At 37.1% G+C, this 19,840-nt stretch overlaps 1 protein-coding gene across 1 annotated transcript; it reads left to right on the forward strand.

Annotated features, from left to right (window-relative positions):
* Positions 1-1,625: 1,625 nt before the first annotated feature.
* LOC135692114 (cytosolic Fe-S cluster assembly factor nubp1) lies at positions 1,626-19,362 on the forward strand. The gene is made up of 11 exons (XM_065210150.2): positions 1,626-1,798; positions 4,746-4,850; positions 5,918-6,051; positions 7,921-7,989; positions 10,419-10,451; positions 15,813-15,903; positions 16,183-16,337; positions 16,669-16,779; positions 17,115-17,217; positions 17,426-17,509; positions 18,476-19,362. The coding sequence occupies exons 1-11, from the start codon at positions 1,768-1,770 to the stop codon at positions 18,502-18,504; spliced, it is 945 nt and encodes a 314-aa protein (XP_065066222.2). The 5' UTR covers positions 1,626-1,767; the 3' UTR covers positions 18,505-19,362.
* Positions 19,363-19,840: the final 478 nt, after the last annotated feature.

Genomic DNA, 19,840 nt, shown 5'->3' on the forward strand with positions numbered 1-19,840 from the left:
GAAGGTTGCTTTATATAAAGCAAAGCCCCAGCGTGATGCGAAGTGGGGTTATGGTTAAATCTTGAGAGAATCCTATAACGGGAAGACCCCTACACGGTGCCCCACCGGAAGTTGACACTGCCTTCACAAAAGATGCGTTGTTAGAGTGTAGCCATTGCTCGAAGCTCAGAATTATGATGAAAATTTGAAAATTACTTTTTGTGGTTAGGTCTTAAAAATTGGCTTTTAAAAAAGTAACAATTATGAATCAATCTGGTGCTTGTCGTCCCACTTTCTTCAGAATATAAAACTTCGGAACATAGATGAAAAGCGCAAAACTATAAAAAAATACCCGATTGTAGATCGAAATTGGCCAATCAAGAACGCGAGCACATGGCTTGCCCAAAGTGTCGCTTGCCTATTTAAAATGTTTCCAAGTGTAATAACAAACTCCTTCAGCATGCTTTTTCTTTTCGATGTTTATTGATTCGAAAACTGCTAGATGGAATAACGACCGAGCTCTGCCAATAATCCAAAAAATGTGGTCATTAAAGTTATGGCACAATATCGGTTTTCTAGAAAATGACACAAATATTTCACTAGATAGGCAGCCTTGTCATTTCATTTCACCATATTTATTATCCACAGATTCTGAGGAGCTACTTAATTTTACAAACATACTTTTTAAAAAATGCTAGGATGAAAAAATTAACATAGTTACAATATTTGTCGAATATAGAATCATCGAGTTCGTCTTCCTCATATTTGTAAAGAGCATTCAATTGGAAAGCAAATATTTTTCTCTCCGCTGTTCAATCTGGCAGAAAATATTACAGCCTCTTAGGGGCATGGTGGCTAATCGGAACTCGGCAAATTTCCCGGTAGGCCCCTTAAAACTTTTCATGTGGGCCCCTTGGATCTTTCTTTCTTATGAGCTTTCATCATAAGCAGGGCCGCGGAGAGGATTTATGGGTTCCAGGTCAGGACGAATAATACAGGGAATGCTCCCCCAAAAATGTTTCAAGAAAATTCCTGTCAAAATTGTTATCATGGCTAAATTACCCTGTGGCTTTTACTTTTGATGTCTATTTTAATATAATTTAACAAGATGTGATACATTGATGTCATAATGCATAAAAATAAAAACAGCCATAAGATAAGGAATTCTTTATGGTTACACGAAATACCGGAAGCATGGCATACTAAAGCACTTCCAGTTTTTAGGCACCAAAAAGTTCTTTGGCAATTCTTTATATTTTATATTATACACTGACCTCCTTCACTCCTTATCACTGATCATAAGTAAAGGCGGATAACCAAGGCCCCCCGCCCCGCCTTCGTCGGAGGCCCTGTTGTCTCACAAATTTGATGTTAAGGCCTATTCGCTCTGGTAGCGCGACTGAGGGAATGCACATTTATGCATGCGCAAATTGAACTTCCTTATTCGCTGCGAATGCGCGACCATTCGCTGAGTAGTTCAACTCAGTTAAACAACTACTGGGGGACTGATCGCGTTCGCCGATTCGCTGACTTGTTGATTCGATTTCGCCAAGTCGCGCGACCAGAGCGAATTGGCCTTAACATCAAATTTGTGAGACATAAATACACGCTGCCTCCGCGACGATCCCATTTTCGTGGAATTTGAAACCTCCCAATTTTCAAATAACCGCAATCGAGACCAATATTTGTCGTCCAAAAGAGGCTGCAATAATATGAATGGAACAAACACATGAACTGTGAACAAACATAACTATAGAAACGAAAACCGGAGAAATCGAAAGTATACCGATGGCAGATATTCCAGAAAACGCAGCAGAAAGTAAGAGGACATTGGAAAAACAAATTTCATTCGTTTAATCCTCAAAATTCTATACTTTATGGCACAGCGCAGGGCCGGCGAAACGTATTTGAAAGTGATCCCTTACGTATGCCTATATGGAAGGTCTTGAAAGGGCTTAGGTTAGGCAAGAAAATTTTAGGATTATTGTATTTTAGGGATGGCCAGAGACAGTATCTAAAATGGACTTATACTGAAGGAAAATCCGAGGCAATATCTTTAAGCTTTGTTTAATCAATATGTACAAGTTTAACAAAAACAGGAAAACTATCAACTAAAATAAAAGCAAATTAAGCAATTTATACACTTGGGATATTGTTTTGTAACATCTGATCTTAACTATTTCGGAAAAAAGGTGCTTTTAACAAAAATCAAAAATAGTCTTAATAGAATTTACAATTGCGTCTATATTTTCTTTTTTAGTAGGAATGGATTATCGATACAATCAAGTGTTGAAGTTTTCTTGATTTTACTTTTTTAGAACAAATCTGCCCCTTTTTTTTCTCTCGTTCTCAAAAAATTTTTTTTCGTCAGTTTCTTTCCCTTTCGCTAGCAATTTCTCTTATTTTGCAATGTTCCTGAGAAATTTGTTGTTAACAAATAGACCTTGTGAGCCACGTTTAGGCAATAGAAAAAACGAAACTCAGTCAATTTGTGCTGGCACCAAGTTATTCTGGATCAGGTTTCTCGATCTATTTCTCAAGCCAAGCTTTTTCTTGTTGTACAACTTAGACAATGACCGATTTCTTTGATCTTATTTCCCATATTCAAATTTATATATGTCTTCTATGGTAAAGTCATATCAACCAAGCTAAATCTAAAGGCATATGTAAGGGATTACTAAACACAGTTACTTACAGAATGCTATACTACATTTATTTCCACTTTTGCCTAAAATTTTCCTTTAGCTCTGCAGAAAAGTGAGGGCCATGGCTTTCGCCGGACGTGCAGTGCATAGAGAAGCCTCGTACCAGATAAATTACCCCACAACACACTTCAACTTCAACTTCTTCAACTTCAACATTTCATTATCACTATTTACAAGCATATTTTACATGAAATTGTCAGCAGGGGAAAATTAAATACTGAAGGACACACACACACACACACACACACAAAATAAAAATTCAAACAATCTTTTGGTGGTACAAAACTTGTAAATGGCTTTGAGAAAAGCAAACATTTAGTAAACTAAAGCTTTTCGTCTGACACTCTTCAGAGTTTAAAACGTCAGAACATAGATCGAAAACTCTACGCTAAGAAATATATATACCCAGTTGTGGATCAAAATAGGCCAATCAGAAACACAAGCACATGACTGTATAGGTTGACCAATCAATGCGGCTTGCCTATTAGAATGTAGATTGGATCTCTGAGAGTCCAAAGTTCACCGCTCAACAAAAGTTGCGTCAAATTGTTGAGAGTGTTTTAGCGAGCATATATTTCTTAGCGTAGAGTTTTCGATCTATGTTCTGACATTTTAAACTCTGAAGAGTGTCAGACGAAAAGCTTTAGTTTACTAAATGTTTGCTTTTTTCAAAGCCATTTAAAATAAAAATTGTTAATATTTCTATTTATAGCAAAATTATCTCGAAAAATTTAAATATCCCTCCATTAAACCTTTGCGGTAGGCTCTTGTCTCAAGCATTCATGTGCAGAAAAAAATACAATTAAAGCCCTGTTAAAACGCTCTAAACATTTCACTGAACATCGCTCAACATTTGTAGAGTGCAAATGTTGAGAGCGTTTTAACACCCTGTTTAGTGATGTTGAGTGGTGTTGAGCAGTGTTCAGCGATGTTGAGTGGAGTTTAAACAGATTCAAAAATGTTTAGCCGGTCGACTCAACATTTCTATTGTTAAAGTTGTTGTTGAGAGATGTTGAGAGCGTTTTAACACCCCATACAACAATGTTCAGTCGGTGCAAGCGCACTAGACTTGGATTTTGCGTGCCAAAGAAAAGCTTCAGCGTGTCAAGATTTCAGATCAGACCAAGAGGTTGAGAGAAGTTGAATTCTATAATTTGAATGGCACACCATGACAAACGCTTGGAAACAGTTGGCAGTGAAAGCAAATCGGATGAGATAGCAATTCAAAGCATGTTGCAAGACCAATATCCTGACCTTAGGAAATTATCAGGCAGCTACTGTTAAAGTGAAAGAGTATCCGAAGTTCATCTTCCAAACTTGTCTTGGATCTCTGAGAGTCCGAAGTTCACCGCTCAACGAATGTTGCGTTGAATTGTTGAGAGCGATTCAACAACCCAATTCAACATCACTAAACGTCATTAAACATTGCTGTACAAATGTTGAGCGATGTTCAGTGAAATGTTGAGAGCGTTTTAACGGGGCTTAAAAGCTAACATGTTAGTCAGCATAAACTAAGAAGATTAATAATATGTATTGAAGAACTCAGGAAACAAACTAAGATTAATGTGTTGCCAGAAATGCAATCTAATAATCAGGGCACCCTAGAAAGGATTTCAGCTCTCATCTTGTCAACCTGTTTGGTTGAAAAGTTGTCTCTAGATTTTTCTAGGTTATGGTTGGCAAAGATTTCATTTCAAAACAAATTTGAATAGAATTGAAGTTCTGACATTCAGAATCCACGCAAACTAATTGAATCATTTCAAGTTCTCTATTACCAATTTTTCATGCAGAATAGATTACAACTACAACTAATCATAAGCACTGCTATATTGGAAATAGAAATTGATAAAGGAGCTTTAATGTGTTCCATGTAACACCAAGAATTATGAGATTATCATAATAAATGGCATTAGGGAGAAATGACAAATGTGTAAGACAAAAAGAGATAAATTATTCATTTACATTTTGGTAAATGATTTTGGTAGTTTGAGGGCTTTGTCTTTGATATTGAAATTGATGAAACTTACTGTTTAAATTTGACCTTAATTTCCCATTCTTTAGACTGTCCTGGGACACAGAGTGGTGATGCTGGAAAGTCTAGTGCATGCCAAGGCTGCCCAAATCAACAAGCCTGTCTGACAGGTGAAAGTAAAGCACCTGATCCAGGTTGACATTTCTCCTGCATATTACACAATCAGAACGCCTATTGTAATTCTTTGCCAAGTCCTCTTATGTAGAAACTTTTTAAACTTTTTCAAAGTATTGTTTTGAACATCTACAAAGCATTAATTTATTCCAGCCTAATTTTGAGTGTTCAAAATTGGATTTAACTCAATGTTTTTTAAATAGTCAGATATGCCAAAGTATTTAAATAATGTGACCTGGTATAGGTAAGATTACTAATTGTTAATAAAAATGAAGATTGCAGTCATAAAACAATATCAGGACTTTAGTCTCAAACTTAAACATTTTAGTCTGTGTGAGGATTTGTATGTGAAGTGGATTTTAGTCCCGCTGCCATAGTTGCACACACATGCTGTTTTTCTTCACATTTTCATCCTGTTATTCTTTTAATAGATTATTCCAGTTATAGATTTTAAGTATCAACACAGCCTTTATTGTTATTAACTGATTCATGGAAGAGTTTTTCTGATAGAGGATAAAGAAGTTTTGTTTATTTGCAGTTGACAAAAGAATGGAGCCATGACAAACTTGTATTTAATGGTGTTGGAAGAGGGCCATTTGACATTTTTTCGGGATTTAAGCCACCTTGCCCTACATGCTGCCTGCCAAATTGGCAACCCAGGCAGTGCAGAGCTTCGAGAAAAGTGGAAGGGGGCTAAAACTGAATAAAATGAGGAGCAATGATGACCCATTTCTTAACTGTTTAATTTTTGCTATACCCCCATGTTCTTTATACAATGCTGGCAACCCCATATTGCTTCTGCTCCCCTCTGCTTGTTAAAGTTGATTATAAATGTCACAGGCTGAACTGCCAGTTTCCAAATGGGTTCATAGTCAATTTTCAATAAAAAAGTAATTTTGAGACACCTTTTCAATTACTTAGTTTTCAGATTTTTCAGTGTTACAAATTGCTAGCCTTTATACGTTCGATGTTTTTGCAAACAGGTTTTATCAAGATATGATTTATGGTTTCATAATTTCGATTGGATCTTTGTTCTGCATCATTTCTATCTTATTCTCAGCCACGTTCTCTTATATTTTTTATTTAGATATTGGAAAGATTGATGCTGTGCTATCACAAGTGAGGCACAAAATTGTTATTCTGTCTGGAAAAGGTGGTGTGGGTAAAAGCACATTGACTGCATCCTTGGCGCGTGCTCTTGCTTCAAATGAAGAGACTCAGGTATTGCTTTCATTTAGAAACAAAATAGGATTCTACCTATCAAAGAACCTGAATGTTTTGAAAATACAGTGGCAACAGTGTTGGGCTCTTTTTTAAAATCAGATTATCATTTGTAGATTTCTATTTGTTAAATATGTAGATGCCATGAAATTTGCATAAGTTGGATCTCCTTGATAAAGGATTTTCAGAATTGAATTTTCCCTTCAGGCCAATAATATTAGACAATCATTTTTACCATAGTCTTTTTTCCCTCCTTACAGCTAATACATTTAACTCTTTTTGTAAACACAGGACCAACTTTGATTGTTCTCATGCCCAATGCTACAATTTAATTCAATATAGAAGAAATTTAAAGATCAATCTAGACTGTGCACAGGATTTTTTAGTATGCTGTGCATGCTGCACAATTATGCAGGGGCCTTTGTTATGCAAAAATATTACCATATCTCTCCAATCACTGTTCAAGTTTTTGCATATTTGTGCAGCATGAAAAGTCTGTAAACACAATGTTAGATTATTCTGCTGGCATGGGAAGAAAGTGGATGAGGAAAGGAGAAGATTCCAAATTTCCTTTATCTATTCAGAAGAGGTGCACAGAGGGTGTAAACTTTTGGATCTCAATATATTCTGTTTCAACTGTGTGTTGGATTTGCTGGAGAAATTTGAAAAGCTTATAAAGGCTGAATTTTTTAATGAAATGAAAAATTTGAATGTTTCAAAGCTAGCTAAACTTTGAAAAGTTTCCCCAGTGCAGCTCCACCCTCACAATTACTGCAAGACAAAGGAACTTCATTGGTGTCACAACTTCTGCTCCTAGAGAGAAGGACGTCCAATTGCCGCTTTTCATCAATCAAAGTTTATCAGTCTTGCTCAGCGAGACAAATCACATTCAAATGCTATTTCAGGCCAAAAATGAAGATGGCCTTCTTGAGCCAAGTGGTATTATTTTTTTGTATTTTTTATGGTTGAAAAAATTGACACGATAAATTTCAGGGCATTTTGCCTTACCTATACCTAGTTGCTCATACCTAGTTGCTCTGGTCCCCAGCGGCTGGGCCCCCGTCATGGCTCCACCATTGAACGAGGGAGGCCCCCTAAACCACCTGCTGAGTAGTTTTATTGTGCGACCATCAACTGTTTTTGTATCTGCCCCTGCATGTCACCTTATGTACAAATCTAATCAAATACCTGTACAGCATCAAAAGTAGTAACTGATTTTTTTATGCAAAGGTATCAGCATTTCTGCTAGCCAAAACCTCAAAAGCCAAAACTATCATTTCATTTGCATATGGCATATTAAACTTGCTGTTACTGGTGGTCATGGAATTCCAGAGTGCTGCCCATATCCATAATCATCCCTACCCATAATCACCACAAAACATTTTGTACCACAGCAGATCAGCCTTATGTAGTAAATTTTCTCCAGCAGTCCAAACTCCTTAATGCCTGATGCATAGAATCGACTACTAACTGAGACATGATGATACGAATACTCTCAAATGAATTATAACACAATGAGTTGAACTACAAATGTATTCAAAGGGCATAATGCAATTCCTTTGTGGTTTCATGTGTTACTGTTCATGGAAATAGGGCACTGTTCACAGCCAAAAGAACAAGTTTTTGTAGCAAGCATCTTCCATTGACTTCCATCTTTTTCTGGGGACAACCACTTTACTCTGTATTTAAATGAAAGAAAGATAGTGGAAACGATTTTTCATGATTTGGAACCATGCTTTTAAAGCTAGGATGATTTTTGTTTTGTCTTTATCCTCTGATTATTTGGTGACTAGACCTTTAACTGTGTACTCAAACTTTAATTTCATTTACTTACAAGGAAATTGATTAAGTGCTTTTATGATATGCTAGGTTGCAGTGCTTGACATTGACATCTGTGGTCCATCAATGCCTAGAATATTTGGAGTAGAGTTTGAACAGGTATGTTGACAGTATACATTCTTTTTCAAAGATGTCCTTGTCAACAACTTTTACATATTCCAGCATAATGCTAAGTCAAAGATAAAGGTATGGCTGTATGAGAATTGTTTCGATAAATTGGCTCTGAGCAGAAGCAAAAACAGAGCAAGCAAGTTACTAGATTACCCTTAAAGGTTAACTGACATGTAAAACTGTTTTTTGATATAATGCAGAAAACGATGCATGGAAACTAAATTTCAGGTTTTTGGTTAATTATTGTTGTCCTTTTTGACGCACTTCCTCTTTAAATGTCATGAAATTATCGTCGAGTGCTCGACCATTGTCGGCATTTCATGTGACCCAGCGCACGTACCGTCACAAACACCATGTTTTCATTCCTTGAATGCAAATCACACACGAACTGGTCAGTTCAATTCATTTAGTTCAGTTATTATTCGAGGAGATCTATGTAGCCTTTGATCAAACATATATAAAAATTCGAGGCTAATAAAATGTACAAAGGCTATGGTACTGCATAATGTTGGGAGGGAATTCAAGTTTGGAAGGAATAGACACTTTTAGCTGCTCGAAGATATTCTCAATTCTGAAGTAAATCATGCGGCGAATGTTAGAATTTTTTCATTTCATTACGAATCTAGTATATTTTTTTCGAATAAATCCAAAATAATCTTGCTTTGAAATATTATTTCTACATCCAAATAAATCACGAACATCATTTTGTGTTTGCAAACTCATCGGTTTACCCGAGTTACAGAGGTGCAGTGGCCTGGGAGTTTAATTTTTTACGAAGTTGTTTTCCTGCAAATAATGACTCGATCCTACTAGGTTCTTAAGCTCTACTAGGTTCTAAAATCTTTCATGTGATTGTGTATGAAGAGTGACTTGAATTCGAAATCTTTACAGTATACAGCATATAAGTTAATCAGGATAAGTTTCCAGAAAATAAGAAAAAAATCATCGTGGACAATTTAGTCGATCACACGAAGGAGTCGTTTTGTAGTCACTTATGTCACTGCTATGTCACTTACAAAGATTTTCAATGCTAAAAATTACAATTAATTACCATTTCTATTTCCAATCCTACCAATATATTTATCGCTACCTTTATTTGGTATGTTGGCCCGCCACACACTGGGTCCTGCAAGACGGAGGAAGGGCCTCAAACGTGTTGAATCATACGATTTTCTTGCACTTCTTTTTATGAAAAATTTGCAAAGTAATCATAATCTGTTTTCCAAACAGGTTTTAGAAATTGAGCCACAACCTACTCTTCCGCAAAATCATAAAATTATGGCCTTCCAGACTGTCGTGGCAGAATAAGAATACCGTAATGCCTCGAATAAGCGCCCGGGCGCTTATTTAATTTTTGAGGCTCCAGGATGGGCGCTTATTCGAGGGGGCACTTAATCGAGGGGGCGCTTATTTAAAAAATAGATTTGGAAGAGACTAAAAAATGAATGTGTTTTCAATTGAAGCATGTTATTATGATTGAAAGGCAAACAATGAGAATGAAAACTACAACAAACTGTGTTGGTCATTCAATCTTTCTTGGTGAATTGACTTGAAGGATGGGCGCTTGTTCGAGGGGGGGGGGCTTATTCAATAATTTCACCTCTAGGGTGGGCGCTTATTCGAGGGGGCGCTTATTTGAGGGGGGGGGGGCGCTTGTTCGAGGCATTACGGTAACTTATTCTATGCTGTCGTGCTGCTCAAGTGATTTGAACATGGTGTTTTTGACGTGACGATTATGCGGAAGGCTGGGGCAATCTCGTACGTGCTCGGAAAAATTAAATGTTAAATATTAAAAGACTGATAATGTCTCAGGTATTTATGTTTGATAAGCTTTCATTTGAAGTCAAGTTAATTTTGTGTGTCAGCTCACCTTTAAATATAGCCTAGATTTTTTGAACGTATCTTTATATCTTTCATAGTGTTATCATATGTAGGCGAAGGTATTAGCTTTATCCAAAGGCACAAAAGTATGTACGGTAAACATGTTCAAAATTTTGGAGAACCAAAGCCAATTCACTTTACTTTTGTCAAAATTTAGAAGTTTCTTATTTATATCAAATATCAACTGACAAGTCAGTTGTTAAAACAGGCAAAAGTCTCTCAAGAAGAACTTATAATTGAATTCAATGTAGACTTTCTATGGTTAATAGCTAATTCTTTGGTAAAACCTTGATAAAATGGTGAAAAATATTTATCAATTTTATTTATGGTATGATCTACCTGTTTGATACCCTGACAGATCTGCGTCTTTTTCTTTAACAAATTCACTAGCAAGCATGACAAACGTCAAGGAGAAGGCTGCAAATGCAATTGTTATGATCTTGAAAAATTCTGGCTTTCAATTCATAGAGGAAAATCTAATAATATTTGACAACATCACTTCATAATCGTCAATATGCTTTGATATTTTTTGATAGGTACATCAAAGCTTATCTGGCTGGTCTCCAGTAGTGAGTACAATTGTATTGTTTATAAATATGCTTAACAACAGTGAAAAGATACACATTTTGAAGTTTAAAAAGTTCGATGCATTTAGAAGAATCTTTGTTACCATTTTAAATTTAGTTCAAAGAAAATGGAGTTGCTTCTGCTTCTGATTGCTCGGTATCAACGGGAACATCAAGGCAAATATTCTGTACTATAAATTCAGATCTTGCCAGTTTTTCCTCTATTTGTTAAGGCTTTGGAAGCTCAAATCCTTAGTCTGAACTTGATATAGCTGTGGACCTAATAATATACCGTTTTATACCGTTAGAGGATTGATGTAATGTATAGCTGCCATTTGAATTTTTGCTTGAGGCCGTGGCCTCAAAATTTGATGGGTTTTCGGAAAAATCATTGTTTTGTCGAAAAATTCTCAAACTTGAGCTGTAGGTAATTCTCAAACTCTTAGGCCTGGTTCAAACGTCGCACTTCTCATGTGCCGAACCAAACTCTGTTTAGAGCGACACTTTAGCATGTTTAGCGCGACTCCCGTTTTAAACTTCGAACTTAAGCCCTGTTTACACTACAACTTTTAACCTGGGTTAACGCTAACCTGGGTTGAACCCAGGTTGAACCCACTTTCGTTTACACTATATTTACAACAAAGTATAGTGTAAACGCAAAGTTGGGTTGAACCCAGGTTAGATTCGTCACGCATGGGCTTCGTTGTGAAGGACGCTTTCTGGTACATGAATCTAGCTGTTGCTGGATGTCTTCGTCCGCCCATATTTCGATTAACGACATGACTTCATCGTCGCCCCATAGTGTACCTCTTTCAGCCTTGTTTCGTTCATTTTCAAGATATGCTGCTTTAAATTGAAGAACATTTTTGCACGAGCGAGCAAGACGAATTTTGTTTTGACTTGTTTGGCGTGTTTGGCGCCTTTCATGGCTCAAAAGGCGCATGCGCGAATAAGATCGTTAACCTGGGTTCAACCCAGGTTTACGTTTACACTGCATTTCGAAGTTCTAGAACCTGGGTTCAACCTAGGTTCAACCCACCTCCAGAGTAGGGTTGGCTCAACCCAGGTTAGCTGCGTTTACACTACAAAATTTCTAACCCAGGTTAACGTTAACCTAGTTTCAACCCAGGTTGAAAGTTTTAGTGCAAACAGGGCTTTAATTATGTCGCGCCAAATAGGTTTGAGGATTGTTACATAAAGGATCTTGGTTTGAAATTAAGAAACAGAGCAGAACGGCGACGAGAATCCAATGTTATGAGATTAATTTTCAAAATAAAATAAATTAAATATAACTAGCCATTGAGTTCGGTACATGACAAGTTCGACGCTCTGAACCGTGCCGTGCTGGAGTCGTGCAGCTCGGCAAGCTCTGACGATCCAAACTAGTTTGCCGCTCCTAACTAAATCTGCCGTACCAAATTGATTCAAACGTCGCGCCCCTCATGCACTTAATTCTCGACTTAGGTTCGGCACATGAGAATTGCTATGTTTGAACCAGGCCTTAGTAACATAAATTACTTGGACTAAAGTACTTACCGAAAATTCGAGAGGCAATTCACTTTTGTAAAGAAAATACTAGATTTGTACAAAGCAAAATGATTTCTCAGGATTTACTTATTCCCACCATAGAATGATTTGCTGTTCGGATTTTGCCAGTTAAAATCCGAAACTTCAAGGGCCAAATTTGGTTATGTAAATTGTCAAAATGGGTATAAATTATATCTCTATTTGATATTGAAAACCGGGACAGTACCAATTTGGTGCCTATCACCAGATTTTTGAAAAGTTTGTCCCAGATTCGTGCATTTATGCAATTATGTTGCGTAAGGTAAAAAAAGGTAGAAGTCGATCGAAACTATCGATTTCCCCAAGTGGATATTCAATTTAAGGATAAGATTTTATTATTAAAATTTGTTTCAAATAATGCGATTTCTGATGAATTTAAAGCATTAGATCATCAAAAATTTTTCCCTTTGGCGGCAACCATGGTGCCGCCACAGGTAGTAACTTGTCCTAATCTACGGATGCCAGGGGCGTTCACTGTAAATATGAAAAAAAGGCAACATGTATTTTAAATTTCTTCCCAGCTAAGGCAAAAGTTAAGAGTTTTTCTGCCTCACCCCCCTTTACACTTACATGAAATGCTTCTATTTCAAATAAATCAAAGAAATTTTTCGGAAACTTTTTCTTTCTGGCCCCCTCTAGAATTAATTCGCCACGATGCCCCTGGTTGATAAATGTAATATCTCCGCCAATGAATTTGAAAGAAGGCCTTATGTTAAACATTTGATGCATTTGATCTTTTGCTTACTTCTAATCATTATGGCGTGTGTTTTTGGCGGCTGGTTCAAAAAGCCATATTTATTTTGAGCCAGATTGACATTCTAGATATTTTTTATACTTTTTTATACTTTCATTAACGTTCATGTGATAATAATTTTGACGAGGAAAGTAGGCTTACATTTTTATTGTGTGAGAAGGAAGAACCGCAGGATAGGCTGTCCGCCGGATTCTGTGAATCTTGTAATGAATGTTGTTATGAAAGATATACAGAAACAAAGCAATACGATGACGAGAATCCAATGTCACGAAATAAAATTTTCAAAATAAATTAAATTGAAAGAATAAACTAATATTTCGCCCCGGCATACAGGGCTTCATCAGAGTAGATGAAACGAACGAGTGAATGGATTTGAAATGTGAGATGGTGATGCCGGATTGGTGGATGTCGAATGGTGTAAATGCAGCGCAGTGGAGAAAAAATGAGATGATGGAAGTGGGGGAGGGAAGGGTGGTGGGTGATGCAATAAGATGATAATGATGACTGTGAATATATATATATAAAAAAAGAATAATAATAATTGTGATAGAACAGAGAATAATGGAATGTTGATGATAGTAATAGTAGTGATGATGATTATAATGGGTACGGAAAATATGGTGTGGGTTGTGAGGGCGGCGTGATAGGTGATAAGTTGTTTTGTAAAGTTAACGGTCGGTAGTTCTGTTCATGCCCTTGGGGGTGAGGGTGTTCACCAGGCCAATGAGATATTGCTCCTTAGCTCGACGAACACTCTCGTTTGTCATTAAGTCTAAGTAGTGGTGTGATAGCAAGGTCGTTGATGGTGTATGCTGGGCTGCAAAAATGTTCTGCAACTCCAGACTTGACTTCTTTTTTGTTGATAATGTCTCGTCGGTGTTCGTTAAATCTGTCTTTAAGTTGTCTGCTAGTTTGTCCGATGTATTGGCAGTTTTTGTTTCCGTTATGTAGACAACGTTTGCATTGTAATGCGTATATGACGTTGGTGGAGTTGCAGTCCTGTCGTTGTTTTATGTCGTAGTTTTTGTCAGTGTTAGAAAAATTAAATGTTGTAGTCCCGTCTGTGATATGTTGGCATTTGTAATAGCAGTTACTTTGTGAGTGGCATTTGTAAGAACCTATGGAATCACTGGGTGTGGTATTTTTAATTTTGGCACGAGGTTTTTCGGTCTGCGGTAATTAAGTATGGGTGCGTCGGGGAAGGCTTCTTTACATGTGTTAGAGTTTTGTAGTATGTCAAGGTTTTGTTTAAGTATGGTGGATAGTTGTGGCAAAGCTGGGTGGTAGGTGACAACAAATGGCGTGCGATGATTAGTGCGTGGTTTGGTGGTCCTGAGGCAGCCTTGTCTGGTTTTTTTAGCAGCCTTCTGTATTTGTTTGTTTGTCTGTTTGGGTTTGTAACCCCGTTTTGTCAAGTATTCCAGTAGTTGTCTCGTGCGATATTTGAACGTTTCGTCTTCGGAGCAGATCCGTCGTAGTCGTAGGGCAAGACTGTATGGAATGGATTGTTTGGTGTGTTTGGGGTGTGCAGAGGTGCGGAGGTGCTGAGGAGATATTGGTGTGTATCCGTGGGTTTAACATAGAGATCTGTAGAGAGGGTATTATCATTATCAAGATAATGGTGACGTCAAGAAAATGTATGGATTTTTTGGATTGTTCTGTGATGAATTTGATGGTGGGATGGGTGTTGTTGAGTGTATCGATGAAGTCGGTGAGTTTGTCTTGTCCGTGTGTCCAAATCATAAAAATGTCGTCGATGAAATGCCACCACACAAGAGGCTTGTGCAGGGCTTTGTCAAGGGCATTGGTTTCAAGGACCCCCATAAAGATATTGGCGTAGGGTGGTGCCATTCTTGTACCCATCGCTGTGCATTTCATGTTTTTGTAGAAAAAAGTTTCTGTTGAACTCCAAGTTGTTATTTGTCAGTATAATGTTGATGAGGTCGCAAAAAGTTTCTGTGGGTGGAGTTTTGGAGGTGCGTTCGTCAAGGTGTAACCTGGCAGCTTGGATACCTTCTGTGTGAGGGATGTTGGTGTATAAGGATGATACGTCAAGGGTGACAAGGAGAGAGTCGTTGGGAAGTGTGGAGATAGAGTCGAGAAAATGTGTGGTTTCTTTGATGTAGGATGGCAGTTTAGAGACCAGTGGGGTTAGGATGTTACTAACGTATTCTGAGATGTGCTCTGTGGGATGGCCATTAGCTGAGACAATGGGTCTACCAGGGGGATTGCTGCGGTCGATGTGGATTTTAGGTAGAATGTAGAATCTGGAGCATGTTGGTTGTTTGGGTGCTAGGTAGGTAAATGTTTCTTCGTTAATGTGATTGTCGTTTTTCATCAGTCGTAAGTAATTGGTCACTTTTCTCGTAACTTTGTTGGTTGTATCTTTGTCTTGTTTTATGTAAAAAGTCTTGTCGCTCAGTTGTCTGTTGCATTCGTTTATGTAAAACTTCGTGTCCATGACTACGACTCCTGATCCCTTGTCGGCGGGTTTGATGACGATGTCCGTGCGTCTGGTGAGGTTTTTCAGTACGTTCCGTTCCGTGTTAGACATTGGACATTGGATTCTCGTCGTCGTATTGCTTTGTTCCTGTATATCTTACATTTTTAGCGTTAGCGTATATTTTTACTTTTGGATATTGAAGTTCGAACAGAAGATTGTTCTTTTAAATCAGGCATAAAAGTGGTCTGAGACAGGACCTCGCAAGTTATGGGCTTAATTTGGAAACCTTATTTTTTACCGTACAACATTGCTTGCGTTTTGACAAGAACGATTTAAACCCGCTAGATTCATTTTTTTGTTAAACATATATGTCATTTTTTAACTTTAATATTTGGTTGATTTAGCTCAAGATTAATTCCAGGAGAACAATTTGAAATTCCAGTTGATTGAAATTCCAGGGCCGTGAGAATAAAACTTTTTACCACCATTATTCAACTCCGCAAGTAAGGGTTAACGTTTTCTTGATCATGCATTTTTGTATGATGAATTGATATATCTGAACACGCTTTATTTCATATATCGTTGTTGTGCATCATTTCAGTTCGTTCAAGATAATTTGTCGTTGATGTCTGTTGGCTTCCTGCTCAGCAGTCCAGAAGAAGCAGTCATTTGGAGGGGCCCACGTAAAAATGGTACATATCTCGTGTATTGTATTTTGTATTGTACATATTGATTGTAAAAAAACGTTTTTAACTCATGACGTTCCTTTAAATAGCATTTTATAGATGAAATTTTATTCGGTATGTTACTTCAAGCCGTGTTTAACTCGTTAAATATCGCAAATGTGTTGAAAAGTGCGAATTAAATTTATAGATTTCGGCTCCTAGGTTTCCCAACTATATTTCCGATACCAAGAAAACTTGTTGCTCCTTCTATTTCTTGTTGCTTCTTAATATTTCGTATTTTTCTAGGCCTGATAAAGCAGTTTTTATGCGATGTTGATTGGGGTCAGCTGGACTATCTTTTGATAGACACCCCACCTGGTACATCTGATGAGCATTTATCTGTTGCGCAGTATCTCAAGCTTGCAGGTGTTGATGGCGCTATACTAGTCACAACACCCCAGGTTTAAATTATTTTTTTACTTTTATTTTTAACATACTTAGATCTGTCATAGGAGTGCCATGTCTAAATGATGCGATTTCAAAGACAGTCAATGTTTTGATAGCATCTGAGTTGTGAGAGACTCGAACGAGTGCTATTATTGTTGTGATTAGTGAGCGAAAGTAAAATGAAGATTCGAAGCGGGTGGATAGGTAGAGAAAGCCGTTGCCAAGTTAAGTATTAGAGGCAGCTGAATTCTTGCCTGTGGTTGAGTACACTGTTCTGCCGCTAATTCATAATTTCAATTGGTAATCTTGTTTAATTATGTATAATTCTTTTCTTTTTTTTAATAGGAGGTAGCATTACAAGATGTTCGAAAAGAAGCGAACTTTTGTGCAAGGTTGGGTTTACCAATCATAGGTATAATTGAAAATATGAGTGGCTTCATATGCCCCAATTGTAAGGTACACTTTTTACATTTTGTATTAAGCTTACGCAATATTTTAATATATAGATAAATAAACATCGAAGCATTCCTCCAAGGACCTCTTCATCATTTTTCATCTTATCCCCACTGTTCCAAACTGTCATCGTTTAACAATATCTATGCCATATACAGTGGTCTTGCATTAGGTCCCATACGTTGAACTTAGACTCGTGCAATTTCTGTTTATGCGTTTTGTTATTGTATCAAATTGATTCCATTGAACTAAATTTTTATCGATTTTTTTCAATTTTTTAACCAATGAGCTCTTCCTAAACGCAACCATTTCCAACATTGTCTGTTTTTCCATGCTAGGAACAGTCACAGATTTTTCCACCAACAACTGGCGGAGCAGGCAAGATGGCAGAAGTATTGAATGTACCACTTTTGGGAAAAATTGCCCTCGATCCTAGCATAGGTAGAGCTTTTTCACAGTACTTGTCATTCCCTGTTTATGCAAATTTCTGCAACATTTTGACTTCTATTCGTAAATGATTTAAAAACTCGAAAAAACTGATGAGTGACTTTTGCAATGCCTCATGCCATAACATGGTCATTACTTTGATTGCATGTTTATCCTGAGCAGGTCTGCCAAGTTTTATTAAGTTTACCTTATTGTTTTCTAGGTCGCAGCTGTGATGATGGACTGTCGTTTCTCTCAGAGAGACCAGAATCACCGGCAGCTGCTGCCTTACTCAGTATTGTTGAAAGTAAGTGGAATTTTCATCTTATTTCCGTTATTGTATTTGATAGTAAAAGTTACGAAACCTTATTGGCCACCAGGTAATCAATCGGAAGAGTTATAGCAATTCTAATATGGCATAATGATATGACGTGAAGAACATCAATTCAACATTACTTGTTTGTAAAACATACTCTGACTGGGAGTATGTTTTAGTTATATTTGATAATGATTCATTGATTCGCATCGAAAACCTAACAATCTTAAATTGAAGTGATACGGCAATTTGACGTAGCACCATTGCAGAAAAAAAAAGCTTTTCCGATTATATGGGGATCAGTCTTAAATCTGCAAGTGCAAGCTGCCTGAAGGAGTTTGGTATTTACATTGCAAAATCTGCCACACCCTAGGCTTGAAGAAAACGGATCTTAGTCTCATATAGAAGTAACCAATGAACAAAATTGAGATGGCAAATATTACTGTAAGGCAAAATGATTTTCATATGATCTGCGTGTAGAAGATTGGAAAAAATATTGGGGTTTGTTAAGAAACACAGCCTTTATCAAGCTTTTGCCAGCAACATAATTGTCTTGATTCAGAATTCACTTAACCAGATATAGTGTACACGAAAGTTAGATTGTTGTTGCCACCGTTTATCACTTAATACACGCAGTTTTGGTAGAAACAGTATCAAAGCAATGAATGATAGGGTCGAGACACTTGCAGCGCATTATTCTAAGAGAAGGTGGTTTCTTAATATGATTTATGTCAAGAAAAGTCTTCAGTATCTGCAGTTTGTATTTGTCAAAGTATTTTTGGTTGCTTTTGATCGTATTGTAAAGTATGGAGCATGAATTCCTATTCAAACCTCAATCAGAGTTTCACTGTCATTTTACCCGTTTTTATCTTTTTGCCGCCTTATATCATCTGCCTTTCAAAAAGGCGCATAATGATCGAGCTTGCTGGTATTTAAAGAAATGTATTTTTCTTGCAGATGTGAAACTTTTTTGCAACCGTCCATGAGTTTGTAGCAGTAAGCGATATAATTGTAGAAATTAACGCATGGATACCCCAATTTCCTTGTTCAGTTTCCTTGTCCAAATGCAAGCTTCATAGCAACAAATTCTACTGTTCAAGTGTTGTCTACGCAAGTACAGTATTTTTTAATTGAATTTTTTAGATGATGATGTACAGTAAAACGCGCATATAAAAAACCTACTTTTTTAAGAACCGCTATATTAAAGAATGGTATGTTGGGCGTTGCTAACCCCTTTGGAATTCCAAAAATTGGTTCCTATTGAAGGATTAAGAAAGATGCATCGCCGACAGGTCATCGACGAGTGAAAGTTAAATGGAAACACTGCCACAAGGTTGTTGCCGACTTATCGGCGATGCCCTGCAAAAGTTAAATCTAGTTCAACTTTTTTCTGTCGGCGACGTGGGCGATGACTGAAAATTTTAATGGAAACGTACATCACCGACCCGTTGGCAACTCTGTATGGACGCATGACCCACACTAGCCAATCAAAATCATTATCAATCAACATGCCCACCCGTTAGGCACAGTTTGTTGTCAAAAGGCTCCCTAGAAGGCCTGGGTTTAGAGTGGCGCCGATGCGTCGGCGACACGTAAGAGTTATATGGAAACCAGGCTGGAAGGATCAATTATACAATAACCTAACACCCAAATAATCATTACCATTTCGTTTGATAAGATCCCATCTAGGCAAAACTGAAAAAATGTAGGTTCTTATACCCAAGTTTTAACTGCAGTTCTATTATAAGTTTTAAGCATAGGTACGTTAAGTATTAAAAACATTGTTACAAAATGCAAAATATCATGGGAGACTCAGTTTAGCAATGACTATTATCAAGAAAGAATTTTGTGTCGTTTTTATGTTCATTACTTTGATCGGCAAAATACTGGCACTCCTTGCTCCTATATTTGGCAGGTGAGAAACGTGTCTAAACTACTTAGTTTACATCGTTTTATAAAATACCACATGTTTCAGAATTCCTTTCCCTGCCACTTTTTTATCATTTAAATCATTTCGCCTTCTCTTTATCGTAAATTTAATAATCCGCTCTAATTTCTTCCTAGGCTTGTGTTCATCCCATGTTTTTATAAAATTTATATCATATATTTTGCGCTTGCTCTGATGCCCCAGACTTATTTGCCCCAGACCTAAACCAATTAGCAAATCTTATAACTATTGAGAGAAACATCTGGCAAATGTTCAGGGCTTTTTTGTGACTGTTAAATGAATGCGTTTTGTTTCGGACTTGTTTTATTTTAACTTTTAAATAAATGCACTTATTTATGTATCGGGCTTGTTATATTTGTAACGTTCAAACAAGC

The sequence above is a fragment of the Rhopilema esculentum genome, chromosome 13 (assembly GCF_057945365.1).
Source record: "Rhopilema esculentum isolate cy_ngs chromosome 13, ASM5794536v1, whole genome shotgun sequence".
NCBI classification, from domain to species: domain Eukaryota; kingdom Metazoa; phylum Cnidaria; class Scyphozoa; order Rhizostomeae; family Rhizostomatidae; genus Rhopilema; species Rhopilema esculentum.